Source organism: Pongo abelii, chromosome 19, assembly GCF_028885655.2.
Source record: "Pongo abelii isolate AG06213 chromosome 19, NHGRI_mPonAbe1-v2.0_pri, whole genome shotgun sequence".
Taxonomy (NCBI): Eukaryota; Metazoa; Chordata; class Mammalia; order Primates; family Hominidae; genus Pongo; species Pongo abelii.
This window is the reverse complement of record NC_072004.2, coordinates 50,025,347-50,042,804: the sequence shown is the minus strand read 5'-3', so window position 1 is coordinate 50,042,804 and position 17,458 is coordinate 50,025,347. Positions and strand designations below refer to the sequence as shown.

The 17,458-nt window shown below is 44.3% G+C and overlaps 1 protein-coding gene across 2 annotated transcripts; it reads left to right on the top strand.

The window, feature by feature from the left end:
• The first annotated feature begins 890 nt into the window (after positions 1 to 890).
• Positions 891 to 6,241, top strand: CCL23 (C-C motif chemokine ligand 23). Of its 2 annotated transcripts, none has more exons than XM_002827282.3 (4): positions 891 to 1,129; positions 4,908 to 4,967; positions 5,442 to 5,556; positions 5,991 to 6,241. In XM_002827282.3, the coding sequence occupies exons 1-4, from the start codon at positions 1,054 to 1,056 to the stop codon at positions 6,100 to 6,102; spliced, it is 363 nt and encodes a 120-aa protein (XP_002827328.1). In that variant the 5' UTR covers positions 891 to 1,053; the 3' UTR covers positions 6,103 to 6,241. The 2 variants fall into 2 exon arrangements, with proteins under 2 accessions (XP_002827328.1, XP_002827327.1); XM_002827281.4 differs by having other exon boundaries at positions 5,391 to 5,556.
• Positions 6,242 to 17,458: the final 11,217 nt, after the last annotated feature.

Genomic DNA, 17,458 nt, shown 5'->3' with positions numbered 1-17,458 from the left:
GTATGCTTTATAATATAACCCTGTAAGTAAACTGTTCTTCTGAGTTCTGAGAGCTACTTTAGTAATTATGGAATCTGAGGAGGGGGTCTTGGGAAATTCTGATGTGTAGCCAAGTCAAACAGAAGTTGTGGGTAACCTGGGGACCCACTATTTGAGATCGGCATCTGAAATGTTGCCAGTCTCACGGGACCGAGCCCTTAACCTGTGTGGTCTATGCTAACACCAGGTAGTCTCAGAAGTGAAGCATTGAGAATAGTAGTAGAGAATAAATGGGAGTTTTCTTTTGAAGGAATAATAAGATTCTGGCTATATTTTTGAAAGTAGGGCCAAAAATACTTATTAATGAATTAGATATGGGGTATGAGATAAAGAGAGGAGTCAAGGATATCTCCAGACACTGGACGAGGAATATTCCTTTCCAGAGACTAAGCGCAGGGCTGAGAAGGAAGGCAGGCTACCCCCACAAGGGGACATTTTAGCTCCCATGTGCTCATCCTTGCCTTACACTCTCCCCATTATATTCTAGAGTAGCTCAGCTTATGCTAGACGATCATGTTGTGCAAGTACACATCATGGGCTGTACATCACGGGATGTCATATGAGCTGTGTTTACTGGCAGAGATAACAGCTCTACAAGTTGAAGTGTTCTCTCTGGTGGTCCCCATGTGTACAGGCTATTTGAGCATCTGAAGGTGGTTAACTCCTGAGGAAAAAAAAACTCCACTGCTTAGAGGATGAATGAATCCCTCAGAGGGAAGGATCCATCATAAAGTATTTGCTCTCTCTACCTGTACTTATTGGAACAACTCGGGAAGTCCACAAGGACAGTCCAAGTCATCTTTGTCGTCTACTTCCTGTTGCATTCTCAGCCTTGTTTCCTTTTTAGAAACAGCCTGTTAACTATCATAAGTCAAAAAACAGCATTCTGACCTCTGCCCTGTAACTTCCTCATCCTCCTTTTCTTATAAATGCAAGGGCAGAACTGGCATCCCGGGAAGCCAGGAAGCAGTGAGCCCAGGAGTCCTTGGCCAGCCCTGCCTGCCCACCAGGAGGATGAAGGTCTCCGTGGCTGCCCTCTCCTGCCTCATGCTTGTTACTGCCCTTGGATCCCAGGCCCGGGTCACAAATGGTGAGTCCAGTGAGCTTTCTCTCAGATGACCAGGTTCACGGTAACTCAAGCTCTGCGGCAGAGACACATTGCCCTCCTGTAACTACTCTCCATCCCAGACATGGTCATGGTACTCATTTAAAAGCAGCGCCAGAGTATAGACCTGGTTCTCTCTGCAGGCTTTGGACCCTGGGAGGGGAATATACACATATGGCTGGTCCAATGTGGGGCCAATTATTTCCCTTTTCACAGCAAAAATTATTTGCTACCTTCCCTTAGCAGACATAGGACTATTAAGTGCTAGATTAAAAGAAGTGTAGTAAAATTACAAATTTGTAGAAAGAAGCATAGAATTGTATGATGCTAAAACTGTTACATACCATCTAGCAGTATCTATAATATCATTTTGGAGAAGAAATGGAACCAGCCACACAAATGACTCAACCAAGGTCACCTAACCATCGTATTTTTTTAACAAATGCACTTCTAGTACTTCCTATGTACAGGGCAGGCACTGTTCTAAGTGTCTTACAGATATTAACACATCAATTCCACCTAACAACCCTGTGGGATACATATTAGATTTCAAAAAAATGTAAAGTTGTTACTTTTGTAGGGAAAAAACAAAACATCAATTTTTATATAGTTTTTCATATTATTATTATTGACATTTTACAAATGAGAAAACTGAGGCACAGAACCTTAGATAACTTGGTAGATCACACAACCATTAAGTGGTGGAATTAAAATATGAGCTAATTAGGAAGTAGTTATGGAAAGACAAGGCCATTTAAGATCTTTTTTTACCTTACCCAAACCATATTGAGCATATTAAAATATACCCACGTCTCATTACATATAATTCATTTAATGTAACCATATAAGAAATAAGTTGAAAACACTGGAAAACAATTGGGGGACTAATTTGGCAGCTGAATTGTTATTGCCAAGTCTTTATGTTTCAAAATGTTAAGTAAATATCAACTTTAAAGCCAGCTTTAAAATTATTAATAGTATATTTAATATAATTGTTATATTAAATGCATATTTAATGTAGTTATTAAATTATATTGAAAGTATATTTAATATCATTATTAAATTATATTAAGATATTTAATATAGTCATTAAATTATATTAAAAGTATATTATTTTTTAAATATATGAAAAGTACACTTATATTAAAAGACACATGCACATGTATCTTTATTGCAGCACTAATCACAATAGCAAAGACTTGAAACCAACCCAAATGCCCATCAATGATAGACTGGATAAAGAAAATGTGGCACATATACACCATGGAGTACTATGCAGCCATAAAAAAGAAACGAATTCATGTCCTTTGCAGGAACATAGATAAAGCCGGAAACCATCATCCTCAGCAAACTAACACAGGAACAGAAAGCCAAGCACCACATGTTCTCACTCGTAAATGGGAGTTGAACACTGAGAATGCATGGACACAGGGAGGGGAACATCACACACTGGGGCCTGTCGGGGGGTGGAGGGTAAAAGGAGGGAGAGCATTAGGACAAATACCTGGTGCGTGCAGAAGCCCTAGATGATGGGTTGATAGGTACAGCAAACCACCATGGCACATGTATACCTATGTAACGAACCTGCGCGTTCAGCACACGTATCCCAGAACTTGTAAAATAAAATTTAATTTAATTTAATTTTTAAAAAAGAAAAAGTCTGTTTAATAGTTATGACATTATATTTAAAATATATTTAATATAGTTATTAAATTATATTAAAAGTAAATATTTATTTTATTTTATTTTATTTTGAGATGGAGTCTCATTCTGTGGCCCAGGCTGGGGCACAGTGGCACAATCTCGGCTCACTGCAACCTCTACCTCCCGGGTTCAAACGATTCTCCTGCCTCAGCCTCCCTAGTAGCTGCGATTACAGGCACATGCCACCATGCCTAGCTAATTTTTGTATTTTTTTTTTAATTTTGTATTTTTTTTTGTATTTTTATTTTGTATGTTGGCCAGGCTGGTCTCAAACTCCTGACCTCAAGTGATCCGCCCGCCTTGGCCTCCCAGAGTGCTGGGATTACAGGCGTGAGCCACCGCACCCGGCCAAATTTTAAGGCTAGCTTTATTCTGTGATATAGTCAATTGTGGAAATAAACTAACTTTAAGGATTAAAATTAAAAAGAAAGGAAAAACGCTTAAAGCTTATTTTCACTTGCCTAACAAGCATAAGGCAGCTCCACAATCCCATTTCCAAAGCACTTGGCGCTAGATGAATTTTGGAATGCAGAATTTCTCAGGTTTTAAAAAGTTAATATGATATGATGCAGCAATTCTATTTCTGGGTATATATCCAAAATAATTCAAAGCAGGTACATGAAGAGATTTTTGTACACCCATATTCATAACAGCATTATTGATGATGATAGCCAAAAAGTAGAAGCAAACTAAGTGCCCATCAAAAGATTGGTAGATAAACAAAGTGTGGTTCATACATACAATGGAATCTATTCATAAAAAATGATGAGTTCACGTCCTTTGTAGGGACATGGATGAAATTGGAAATCATCATTGTCAGTAAACTATCGCAAGAACAAAAAACCAAACACCGCATATTCTCACTCATAGGTGGGAATTGAACAATGAGAACACATGGACACAGGAAGGGGAACATCACACTTCGGGGACTGTTGTGGGGTGGGGGGAGGGGGGAGGGATAGCATTGGGAGATATACCTAATGCTAGATGACGAGTTGGTGGGTGCAGCGCACCAGCATGGCACATGTATACATATGTAACTTACCTGCACATTGCGCACATGTACCATAAAACCTAAAGTATAATAATAATAATAATAATGATAATAAAAGAAAAAAAAAAAAGTAAGGAGATTCCCTTGAATGTTGAAGTAAGAAAAAGTAAAAATTTAAGTAAGGAGATTCTGATACATGCTACAACATGGATAAACATCAAGGACATTATGCTAAGTGAAATAAACCAGTCACAAAAGGACAAATAGTGTGTGATTCCACTCACATGAGGTACTTAGAGTAGTCAAATCCACAGAGACACGACACAGATAGTGGTTGTCAGCAATTAAGGGGAGGAAGAATGGGGAGTTGTTGTTTAATGAATACAGAGTTTCCGTTTCACAAAATGAATGAACAGCCATGAAAATTGCATAGTTATTTGAATGTATTTGATGCTATTGAACTGTATACTTAAAATACTTCAAATGGCAAATTTTATGTTTTTTATATATATATCTATATAACCACGATTTAAAAATGATTTAGTAAAAAACTTAAACATATATTGATGGTACTTATCCCTGATGAGGCCTGGGAACAGTATTTTAATCAAACACAGCAATCTCCTGTAACAAACACATGAATATTTCTACTAACTGGGATGAATAATGACCATAATAGCATCACTTCACTTAAAGGGATACTGTGCCACCATATGCGCTGATGAACACCTCTCTGTTTCCAGAGCCCTGTGGATTCCAGAAATGTGTAGAGAGACTTGTAGACTGTGTCACATCATGTAGACATTCCATTAACTGAACCATGTTAGTATTTCAGAGTCAACACAGTGTTTTCATGTCTACATTTTCAAAAGGTCCCTGAAAAATCTCAGGGCCCTAAAGGAATAAATGGGCCAGGAGTCAGGCCTAGAGCCCAGACAGGTGGTGGTGGTCCAGCTTCAGAGCCTTTCTGCCTCAGGAGGAGGATGAGCAATGGGGGTGGGTGGAGATGCTGAAACAATGCTGCGGCCCAGTGATTTCCTTCCCTGTCCTGTCTGTTTCTTCCAGATGCAGAGACAGAGTTCATGATGTCAAAGTTTCCACTGGAAAATCCAGTACTTCTGGACAGTAAGTGATCAGATATGGCATATATTTAAAAGCAGCCAGCAGGTGCAGGTCTGCACTATGGGATCCGTTGTCCCTGTTTACAGAATGGGAGGAGAATGAGAGTGTCCTGAGGGTGGTGAACATCTCCAAGGAAGATCAGGATGGGTTATGGGAACCCCTCCATAGATGCCTTCTCTGTTCCCCTCTGGCTGCCCCAAGAGTCTGCTCCTTTGGGGCAGAAGGTGCTCTCTGAGGCCTGCAGGTGTCTGCAGATGCCTTCCCTTTCTGGGGGAAATGCTCTTGGTCCTGCTGTGGCCCACCCTGAGTGCCCTCAGACACACAGCTCAACTGTGGTGAGGGTCTGAAGCAGGGAGATGCCAGCAAGTGCTGGCCACAGAGGAGGAAACATCTCTTCTGAGCCATGTGCCTTCTCACCCTCCACAGTGCTCCGGAGGAGAAAGGTTGGTCCTCAAACGACCCTTTCTCTTGCTGCAGGATTTCACGCTACTAGCGCTGACTGCTGCATCTCCTACACCCCACGAAGCATCCCGTGTTCACTCCTGAAGAGTTACTTTGAAACGAACAGCGAGTGCTCCAAGCCGGGTGTCATGTAGGTGCCAAGCTCACCAAACATGTGTTGAGGGAGAAGGACTCTGTAGCATCTTGCAGGGAGGACCTGATAGACGGGTGTCCATCAGGGCCCACCCCCTGGATCCTGCCAGGTATGGGGCAGCTGTGTCCTTATGAGGATCCTGCAGGGCATCAGGGATGAGACACTCCCAGGGGAAAAAGGGTGGGGAAGGAAGAAGAAAGCAGGCACAAGTCTGCCCAAGGATGCTCCCATGAGTCACTAGGGAGTTCCACAGGCTGAGGGGGGTCTCAAGAGGACACTGGCCCTGAGCTGCCATCAGCAGAGAATGAAAAAAAAGAAAAAATAACTGTCTATATTGACTGGGAAATCTGAGGGGCAGGGAGGATGGGGCCCCCTCTCCCCATGTGCTGGACACACCTCAGTTTGTAACCTTTCTCCCCCTTGTTCCCTAGCTTCCTCACCAAGAAGGGGCGACGTTTCTGTGCCAGCCCCAGTGATAAGCAAGTTCAGGTTTGCATGAGAATGCTGAAGCTGGACACACGGATCAAGGCCAGGAAGAATTGAACTTGTCAAGGCAAAGGGACACAAGTTGCCAGCCACCAACTTTCTTGCCTCAACTACCTTCCTGAACTATTTTTAAAGAAGCATTTATTCTTGTGTTCTGGATTTAGAGCAATTCATCTAATAAAGAGTTTCTCACTTTTTTTGTGTGATCGGGTCTCTGTCACCCAGGCTGGAGTGCACTGGTACATCTTGGCTCACTGCAGCCTAACCTCCTGGGCTCAAGTAACCCACCTACCTCAGCCCCACAAGTAGCTGTGAAACAGGATGTTAGGACAGAGAAAAGAGACATACAGGGTGGGGAAGCTCGACAGCAACATAGGTTTTTTGGACAGAGAAACCTGTGGAGGGGGAGTACCAGCAAGTGCTGGAACCCCCGTCCTGCGTACAGACTGGGGCAATTATAGGTCTGGATAGGGGAGGTGGGACAGTGTGGCTAGCTGCCTGGCAGGATGTAATAAGGGAGGCATTTCCTGCAGTCAGGCAGTGTGGCCTGGGATCTGCTTGGCAAAATGCTTTTCATAGCCTGAGCCCCCATGGAAGTTTCCTCCCTGATCAGGGTGTACAAAATGGCAGGGGTTTACTTGATGGCACCACTTGGGTTAACACAGGAGAGTTCCCTGACTCCCTCACAGGACTTGTGACAGGGGTGTGGCTCATTTGCAAGGCTGCTGCACATTCAAATCCCCTATGGGAGGGGGAACATGCAGTCAGGCAGGTGCAGGAGCCAGGGCGAGCGCTTTTGGGCTCCATCCCCATGGTAGCATCTAGGGGTGTGTTACAATTAATGCTCTTTAGCAGTTGCTTTTCGTGGATGGCTATTCCACTCAGTGGAGAGTCAGGGTGACAGCCTTTTATATTCTGCTGTCTTGATATCCATCTTTGTATGGCATCTAGGAAGAATCAGGTCACATCAACTTGAAGGATGGTGAAGGTGGGGATTTTACTGAGTGATGGAGTTGGCTCTCAGAGGAATGGATGCGGGGCTGGAAAGGGGATGGAGTGGGAAGATCATCTTCCCCTGGAGTTCAGCCATCCCGCGGCTTATCTACTCTCCGACCGTCCTCAGCCGAGCTCCTCCTGACATTCAGATGCTCCTTTTCTTCTCTCCTCTGCCATGCCATTTTGCTGCTCTGCTGCTCTTCTGTTCCTCTGCTTGTAGAGCTTGGGGTTTATATGGGCACAGGATAGGGGTGTGGCAGGCCAGAGCGGTCTTGGAAAAGGCAACATTTGGGCATGAAAATAGGAATGCTTGCTCCCACTTAGGGCCATGGATTTCCAGGCTTCAGGGCAGGCCTTTGTTGGGGAACTGCCCTCTTCTACCCAGTATTTCCTTGCCTGTATCTGTATCATTTCCCCCCTCTAAGAGGTCCATCTAATTGCCAATAGAATATGGACAATGACCAATCTTAGCTACTTCCTGCTGACAGGGGGCATTGTTTTGGGGAAAACAGAAGTCAGATTCCGCCCAGAGGTGTATCTGAGGGTCCCTGGGGAAAGGGAGTCATCATCCAAGGCTCCAGTTGCCTGACCATTTGCAATTTGATGACCTCAAACTTGAGAGAAAAAAACAAGTTTTACAAGGTGTTAAGTATGCATGGGTTAAACATGTGTATTATACAAGGAAATAATCTAGTGCCAAAGATTACAGAAATAGGAAATGTAATATACTCACAACATTGTACCCTGAGCTGTTTCACCCTGGTGAAAGAAATTAAGACTTGTATGGGTGTGGTTAAATTTTAGAAGAGAGATAACTGTTCTTGCCACATCTGTAGGAGTTAACAGATGCACGTTAGGAATTCTGGGGTTTGTGGGTTTGCATGGTGGCCCTTAAAGCTTCTGCCTCTTTCTTGTGTCTCCCTATCTATACTGTAAAAGACCAAGGTGGCCACTTTCAGGAGGTCTCCTAAAGTACTCCCTGATGCCAGGGCCCATTTCTGCAACTTCCCTCTGATATCAGGGGCTGCCTGAGTAATACATTTATCATTTAGGATTAGTTGTCCCTTGACAGAATTGGGACACAGAGACCTATGCTTTACAAAGGCCCCTCTTAGCCTCCCCAAGAAGGCAGTGCGATTTTCATTAAATCCCTGATCTATCATGGATATCTTGATATAGTGGAGAGGCTTACTTCTAGTCCTACATAAGCTCTCTATTATGCACACCTGAAACTCTCCTCTTCCTTTCTCCCATCTTGTCATTGGGATCCCATTTAGAGACTTTCATTGATACTGCTTCTCTTCCAGTTGGATAATATTCACCCCCTTTCCTACATATGATACAAACCTCATCCCCAGATCTCTCTGTCACTTGCAGAGTGGCCTGCTTCTCAGTGTTAGTCAGGGTTTGGTTCAAAGTAACATGACATCTTCTTAGGAGAGTTCAAATACTTGGATTAAGTTCTGGAAAGCCTCTATATATCTTTCAGGGTCATCTGAAAACTTGCCAAGATCCCCCTCAATTTGCTTCAAGTTCTGTAGAGAGAAGGGCACCTAGACCTTACTGGGGCAAATTCACCAGGCATCTGTTGGAGGGGAAAGAATGAGACTGGGGCTTGTCTAGGGTGAGAATTTCTAGGAGGCGGCAAGTGAGAGACTGAAGCTGGATAGGGAGGATGGGGTGGACATGGAGGAGCAGGGCTGGAGGGAGCTGGCTCCTCTGCTGGGGATGCCTCTGGGATTTGTTTGTTTAGTTCCCTGGGATTGCCCCTTGCAGCCTCTCCCGAGATGGCAAACCAGTCTGGATTAACTCTGCATTGTCAGCAAAGGTCTGGATTGCCCTGCAAGGTATAGAAAGCCTGCACATATGGGGCCTCAGAGCATTTGCCCTCACGTTTACAGAAAAGCTCCAACTGCTGGATGATATCGAAATGAATGGTTTCTTCCTGAGCCCAAGCCAGTCCTTCATAATTTGCCCAAACCTTTGTGCAGAGGGCTATGAGCCATTTCCTCCAGAGTCTGAGGGTCAAAGCAGTCCCAGTGGTTCAGGATACACTCTAGAGAATAAGCTGGGGGTGGTGAAGACAGCTGATCGCCCATTCTGAAAGACAAGAAATAGAGGTGACCCTCATTTCCTTCCCTTCTTTTAGTGATAACTCAGGGTTTGATGCAGAGAAAGCAGGCATCCCCCTTTTCTGTCTTTTTGTCCCCATGTCCCAGTGACCTTGGCAGATGCCACCCATGGGTGCCGAAGCGGCTTTTACTCATGTTAACAGGGGGGCCTGGGGGGGTGAGAGTATCCACTCTTACACATTATGCCCTATTTCCCTTGCTGCCAACAACCTTTGAGTTCCCTGGGCCTCATCTATGTCATGGAGCATGGCCTCCTTTCACGAAGCAAGGTTTTAGCAGGAATTGGACCTTCCCATTTACATTGTGCCCGTTGCCAGGCTTTGGATCCCTCAGATCTGGTTTTCCTTTCTAGGGCCTCAGCCTGAAGCCTGGAATTGAGTTTCAGACAAAAAAGGTGTTTCAGACAAAAAAGGTATTTCAGGGGCTGCATGAATCTGTTTAGATCAAGTCTCAAAGGGGCCCTGCCGAATTTGCAGCTATCGGCCAGCAGTGGTCGCTCCTCTGTTATTTTCTCTATTAAAAGCAGAGTGCTGGGGAAAGGAACCCTCTCACTTAGAAAAGAAAAAGGAAACAGCTTATACTACTAAAAAAGAGGGAAGGAACTTCTTGCTCTGTGCAAATGGGTCCCTTTATTGTATTCCGCCCCTGGTTCAGACCAGTAAGGACCCCTCAACCATGGGAGGAGAGGCTCTGCTGGTGCAGTGAGTGGGAGGCACTGGCCAGCCAGCTGCACTAGGGCCCCAGCGGCAGCCAAGGTTTTCTCCCGCCCCTCGTGGCCACTGAGTGCAGCTCATGTGCCGAGCTGGGAGGAGAGGGGAGAAGGCGGGGAGGGGAGAAGGCGGGGAGGGGAGAAGGCGGGGAGGGGAGAAGGCGGGGAGGGGAGAAGGCGGGGAGGGGAGAAGGCGGGGAGGGGAGAAGGAAGGGAGTCACTCATGCACTGCGCACACCTGCGGCTGGGGATGGCACCTCTAAGAAGAAACAGAAACTCCATTGTTGTGAATTGCACCTCTGATGGCTGAACCAAGCATACCTTGTTCTTAGTAACATCTCGGTAGTTGCAGCAAAGCCTTAAATACTATAAAAGAAGAGATAGGAGCCATTTCAAGCCGTGAAAGAAGATACCACAGCAAAGTCTGGGGGTCTTGGCCTACAGAGTTCAGTCTTGGAGCCTTCCAGCAACAAAAGATGCCTTCTGTTGCCCCAGGACTTTATTCCATCCCATGCAACAGCTAGACCTCCATGAAGAGAAACAGAGCCAATATTCCTTTCACCCAAAGGAAAAAGAGAGGTGGCAGAATCTTGGAAAAGAGGCAGATCCGACAGTTCTAAATCTGTACTCATCCTTGTGCTGGATCCCAGACGAGCCCCCAGATGAAATGGGAGAGTTCCCTGACCCCCTCACGGGACTTGCGACAGGGGTGTGGCTCATTTGCTCCACTGTCACACACTTTACCCCTTACAAGATGGAGAAACACACAGATGGGAAGGTGCAGGAGCTGGGGCAAGCACTTTTGTGCTCTGGCCCCATGGTGGCATCCAAGGGTGTGTTACAATTAATACTCTTTTAGCAGTTGCTGTCTGCAGACGGCTATTTCGTCTCAGTGGAGAGTCAGGGTGACAGCCTTTTATACCCTGCCCTCTTGGTACCCAGGTCCTCGTCTGGCATCCTGGAAGAATCTGGTCATCGTTCAAGACCTGAACGATGGTGAATGTGGAGGTTTTATTGAGTTATGGATGTGGCTCTTATGGGATGAATGGGGAGCTGGAGAATGGATGGAGTGGGAAGATGATCTTCCCTTGGAGTTCAGCCATCCCGTGGCTGATCTCCTCTTCAACTGTCCCCAGCCGAACTTTTCCTGACATTCAGACGCTCCTTCTCATCTCTCCTTCTCTGCCACTGCCGTTCTTCTGTTCCTCTGCTCATGGAGTTTGCAGTTTAAGAGGTAAAGAGGCAGAACTGTTGGATCTGCCTCTTTTCCAAGATCCTGCCACCTCTATCTTTCCTTTGGGTGAAAGTAATATTGGCTCTCTTTCCCTTCATGGAGGTCTAGCTGTCGTATGGACACAGGATAGGAGCATGGCAGGCCAGAGTAGTCTTGGAAAAGGCAACATTTGGGTGCAAAAACAGGAATGCCTGTTCCAATTTAGGGCTGTGGGTTCCCAGGCTTGAGGGTGGGGCATTTGCCAGAGAACTGCCCTCTTCTACCCAGTATTTCTCTGCCTCCTGTCCATATCAGCTGGGACTACAGGTACATGCCACCATACTCCACTAATTCTTATTTGTTGAAGAGACAGGATCTGATTATGTTGCCCAGGCTGGTGTTGATCTCTTAGGCTCAAGCGATCCTCCTGCCTCAGCCTCCCAAAGTGCTGGTATTACAGGTGTGAGCCACCATGCCCAGCCTTTACTTGAATTTTAAGAGGAAAAAGAAACTAAAGGAATTACTGAACTTTGGATAAGCATTATCTTCAAAACAAGAGACATCATAATACAATTTTTACAAAGCTAAAAATATTACTCATCCAATTTAGATTGAATATGCATCAAAGATGTGTTTAACTCATTAGTGAGAGAACTATTAAAATAATTCAAAGATCCTTTGAGTAACAGAGATTTGTGTAGTTTACTGGGGATGACGTTCTGAAATAAGTTTGTTAAATTAGAGCACACATTAATATCCTGTGGATAGGGCAATAAAAAAATCTGTAACCTGTAGGATTATCTTTTTTAATAGACAGAAATCTTTTGCATCTGGCTACACACAAGTTTACAATTTAACATGTACTTTCTCAGAATATGGGGCCTGATCAGTGATAAACAGAAATCAATCAAAAGTTCATTCCCCTACAGATTTAAGGAATCCCGGGTTGGGCCTGTTAGTCAACATTGTAATATGACCTTGAAAACCATGCAGTCATCCTTTTACCTATTTCTTTTTTTTTTTTTTTTTTTTTTTTTTTGAGATAGAGTCTTGCTCTGTCACCCAGGCTGGAGTGCAGTGGTGCAATCTCAGCTCACTGCAACCTCCGCCTCCTGGGTTCAAGCAATTCTCCTGCCTCAGCCTCCCTAGTAGCTGGGATTACAGGCGCATGCCGCCATGCCCAGCTAATTTTCGTATTTTTAGTAAAGACGGGGTTTCACCGTGTTGGCCAGGCTGGTCTCAAACTCCTGACCTCGTGATCCGCCCGCCTCGGCCTCCCAAAGTGCTGGGATTACAGGTGTGAGCCACTGCGCCTGGACCCTTTTATCTATTTCTAAGTTTTTTATTAGATATAAATTTAGTTAGCAGGGGAAGTTATTCGAGTTACTGGTGGCAAATCTGTACAGGTCTGCAGCAAACTCAATTCTTCCCTCCTCAGGAAAAAGAATTCAAATGAGGGGCCTAAGTGAGAAGAGACTGAGGCAAGTGTTAGAGCAGGAGTGAAAGTTTATTAAGAAGCTTTACAGGCCGGGCATGGTGGCTCATACCTGTAATCCCAGAACTTTGGGAGGCCTAGGTGGGAGAATCACTTGAAGTCAGGAGTTCGAGACCAGCCTGTTCAACATGGTGAAACACCATCTCTAATAAAAATTAGCTGGGTGTAGTGACAGGTGCCTGTAACCCAAGCTACTTGGGAGGCTGAGACAGGAGAATTGCTTGAGCCCAGGAGGCAGAGGTTGCAGTGAGCCGAGACCACGCCACTGCACTCCAGCCTGGGTGACAGAGTAAGACTCCATCTCAAAAAAAAAAAAAAAAGAGAGAAGAAGGTTTAGAGCAGGAATAAAAAGAAAGTAAAGTACGTTTGGAAGAGGGCCAAGCAGACATTTTGGAGGTCAAGTGTGGGGTGTGACCATTTGAATCGGGGTTTTACATGTTGGCATACTTCTGGGGTCTTGGGTCCCTTCTCCCCTGATTCTTCCCTTGGGGTAGGAAGCACTAGTGCAATGCCCTGCTTGGGAGGGGAGCATGTGCAGTGTGTTTACGGAGTTGTATGCATGCTCACTTGAGGTGTTCTTCCCTTTACTGATGGAATACCCCCAGAAGGTCCTAGATGAGTTAAACTCCATTTTGCCTCCTGATGTACATGCATGAGCTCACTCGCCCAACTCCTGGGATCTTACCAGGAAGATGCTGATGACCAGTTTCAGATTTTTTTCTGTCTATAGGCACATTGCCTTTCCCTGGTGCTGGCTGCAACCAATTATTATTCTAGAGAGACAGTTAACAACCCCCTGACCATCGCCTGATGGTCGCCTGACATTCCTGGTTGGGAGGAGCCTCTCCTGCCCTGTTTATGTATGACTAGCTACCTACAGTAACAATTTCTAAGAGATTTCACCTCTAAACTTAAAGAACATTAAGAAAAACATTTAAAGATGTAGTTAATATTAATTTTATATACATCTCTATTAAAGTGTATAAATTTATATGTATAATTAGTACACCTTGGAAAACTGTCTCATAAAATTCAAAAGACAGCACTGAATTCTAAACAATTCTAAACAACAACAAAACATTTTTTATTTGAAAAAAAAGTTTAAGCTCTATGCTTACTTTTAGTGTGATTTGTCTAAGAAATCAATAGGAGAAAACTGATCAATAACCAAATAACTTTTATAACACTAAATCACAACTGTGTTAGAAAAATGCCCTGAGAAGATGATAAAAGCTTGGAATTATTATAACCTAAAGAAAGTAAACACAAATTCGTATTACATCTTATCTCCTCCCTACTAAAAGAGATAATCTTGAAGTTTTAACTACAGTTTAGGAAACAGTGTTTTGGCTGGGTGTGGTGGCTCACATCTGTAATCCCAGTACTTTGGGAGGCTGAGGTGGGAGGATCACTTGAGCCCAGGAGTTGGAGGTTACAGTGAGCTATGATCAAGCCACTGCATCCAAGTCTGGGTGACAGAGCAAGACCTAGCTCAAGAAAAAAATTTTAAAAATAAAAATAAAAACTGTATTTTATCATTTGCCCAGATAACACAACATTGTCACTTACTTAATATTTAACCCATGATAACCTCGTGTAGATTCTTATTTTCCAGCAATTTTTAATTGACCTTGTTAAATCAACTTTAGCCTAAAACTGCCTTCTCACTTATTTTAAGTTCAGCCTAATCTGTACATAGTGAACTATAACCTCAATAGAGGTGTAAACAGGCTGTAACCTACTTTTGTGCCGATCACTGAGTTTTGGCCAATCAAAGGGGGCCACCTATTCAAACCATGTTTGAATAAGGTAAATACCCAGCTGTAATAAATTCAGCTGTTTCTGTATCTCACTTTCATTTTCTGTGATCACTTTTCTTTTTCTGTCTATAAATCTTCTACCACGTGACTGTGTTGGAGTCTCTGTGAACCTACCTGGCTCAAGAGGCTGCCTTATTCACCAATTGTTCTTTGCTCAGTTAAACTCTGTTAAATTTAATTTGGCTAAGGTTTTTAGCAACCTTTTTTCTTATTAACCAAGAGAGTAATACTTGTCTTCCTTTCATCATCATCATTCTGCATTTGTACTTGCAGACTCACACCATTTGTTTTATGGTAATGAAACCAACTTTGCAAAAATTATAACAGTGAGAAAATTATGACAATGGGAAGATCTGATCTAGCCCACTGCCTTCTTGCCTTTAGCTTTCAAGCTGCCAGACATTTAGTTTATAGTTTAGATGATTAGCCCTTCCCCAAAACTCAACCACTTTTGTAAAGCTAATGAGAGACTACCAGGCTAGGAGGATAGAGGAGCCTGAATTTTGCTAAGGTGAAAATGTAGACATAAATGATTGCCAGCCATTATTGTGGAGGTCACAAGATATGCAACTTCCCCAATTTCTCCTGCAGATAACATCACTATTGTAGAACCTAAGATTGGCCTTCTGAGATATCTTTTCAGGTTTTTTTTGCATTGAGACACTGATGATGGCTCCACCTGGACCCACCAACAGCTCCTGTGGCACCACCCAGAAGCCATTCACCCTACAGGAGGTGAATTTCCCACACCTCTATGATTGCACCCCCCAAGCAGTCAGCAGCAAGCAACCTTTGCCTAGCCACATTCATCCCCTCCCCCAAACTACCTTTCAAAAACCTTTAACCTGTGAGCCTTCAATGAGATTGATCTGAGTAATAACTCTTTACTGCAATGAGATGGTTTTTGTGCAGCAGGTACAGTAACTATCTTATCGTTGGAGACATTCTTCAAGGACCTTGTAACTGTACACCTGGAAGTTTGTTAAGGGGGTAAATCTCATGTTATGTGGCTGATTTGTTTTGTTTTGACACAGGGTCTCACTCTGTCACCCAGGCTGGAGTACAGTGGCGTGATCATAGGTCACTGCAGCCTGCAGCATGCCCAAGCACAAGAAATCCTCCTGCCTCAGCCTCTCAAGTAACTGGGACTGCAGGCACGTGCCACCAAGCCTGGCTTTTTTTTTTTTTTGGAGAAACGAGGTCTCACTATGTTGCTTAGGCTGGTCTGGAACTCCTGAGCTCAAGCTTAAGTGCTGGGATTACAGGCATGAGCCACTGCACCTGGCCATGTTTTTTTTTAATGTTTCTCACACACACACACACACACACACACACAGCCTGTTGTATGGGGGCAGGGGAATGAGGAGAGCCATTAAATAAATAAGCATTTAAAATAGAATGTGACTGGTGCTATCGTAGATTTAAGTACCAGATAGATGCTGTGGAAACACTGAAAAGGGACACCTGGCCCAGCCTCGTGGGAGCGAGAGCCAAGAAGTCTTTCTGGCAGAGCTGACTGCTGAGTAGAGTTAATGGGTTGCTAGGAATTAGTATTGCACAGGGCCAATTTATCCATTAGGCATTTAGTATTGGGGTCCTGAAAAAAAATTCACTCCAAAAGAAAAAAGTATAAAATCTAAATTAATAGGTGCATCACTATTTAAACTTAATATGCATTTAAATGCCATTACATTAGAAAATAGAGGGGTTGTGCATATAAGGAGAACCCTATTCTGAAGGACTTTCTACACTCACAAACCTTGGAGTTGACTCAAGTCCATGAGAAGCCACTGGCAGATTCTGTTTGAAAAATCACAGCCAAGTTCGCAGATTAGAGACTTCCCTCTGGCGGTCACCCTTTATCATAGGCTTTGGAGGCACTTGAAGGTCCAAGATGGGGTGGTTAGAACTTGACGTGGCATCATCAGTGCCTGGGAAGGTCTTCTAGCCTCTAATCTTGAGACTTTCCACTTCTCCATTTTGGTGGCCAGCTTGACTCGTTCTTACCTTTGAAGTCCCTTTGTTTGGGAGGCCGAGGCAGGTGGATCACCTGAGGTCAGGAGTTTGAGACCAGCCTGACTAATATGGTGAACACCCCCGTCTCTACTAAAAATACAAAATAAGCTGAGTGTAGTGGCACATGCCTGTAATCCCAGCTACTCGGGAGGCTGAGGCAGGAGAATCACTTGAACCCGGGAGGTGGAGTTTGCAGTGAGCGAGATTGCACCACTGCACTCCAGCCTGGGCAACAAGAGCAAAACTCCATCTCAAAAAAAAAAAAAAAAAATCCCTGTTTTATAGTAGGTAGTTATTCAGACATGAGCAGGGCAGGAGAGCCCCCTGCCCCACCAGGAATGTCAGACAACCATCAGGTGATGGTCAGGCAGTTGTTACACTGTCTCTCTAAAATAGTAATTGGTCAAAGCCAGCACCACAAAGGCAGTCTCCCAATAGATAGAAATATCTCAAACTGGTGATCAACAGTTTCCCAATAAGATCTCAGGAGTCAGGCAAGTAGGCTCAAATATGTGCACTAAGAGGCAAAATGGCGGAGTTCAACTGGTATGTGACCTAGGAACACTTGACTGGTCAAGAAGGAATGCCTCAAGTGGGCAAGCGTACAACTCCAGTAAACACACTGTGCATGCAGCCCCTCCCAAGTGGTGGCAGACCACTGCGCATGCAGAATGCCAGCATATAAAACCCCAATCCAAAGGTCAAACCCTCTCTCAAGTCACCTGCTTGGCACTTTTCCAAGTGTTCTTTACTTTCATTCCTGCTCTAAATCTTGTCTCGGTCTCTCACTCTGCCTTATACCCCTCAGTTGAATTCTTTCTTCTGAGGAGGCAAGAATTGAGGCTGCTGCAGACTGATATGGATTCACCACTGCTGACACCTCCTGGTTGGAACTACAGGAATAGAACTGGAAAGGGAAAAAAGGGCAGCATTCACCACATCCCAATCCTGAATCCAAGAGTCTAAGATAGTCCCCCACTCCTATCCCAGGCTTAGAGGATTAGATTAATCTCCTGGAGAGAAGACTCTTCC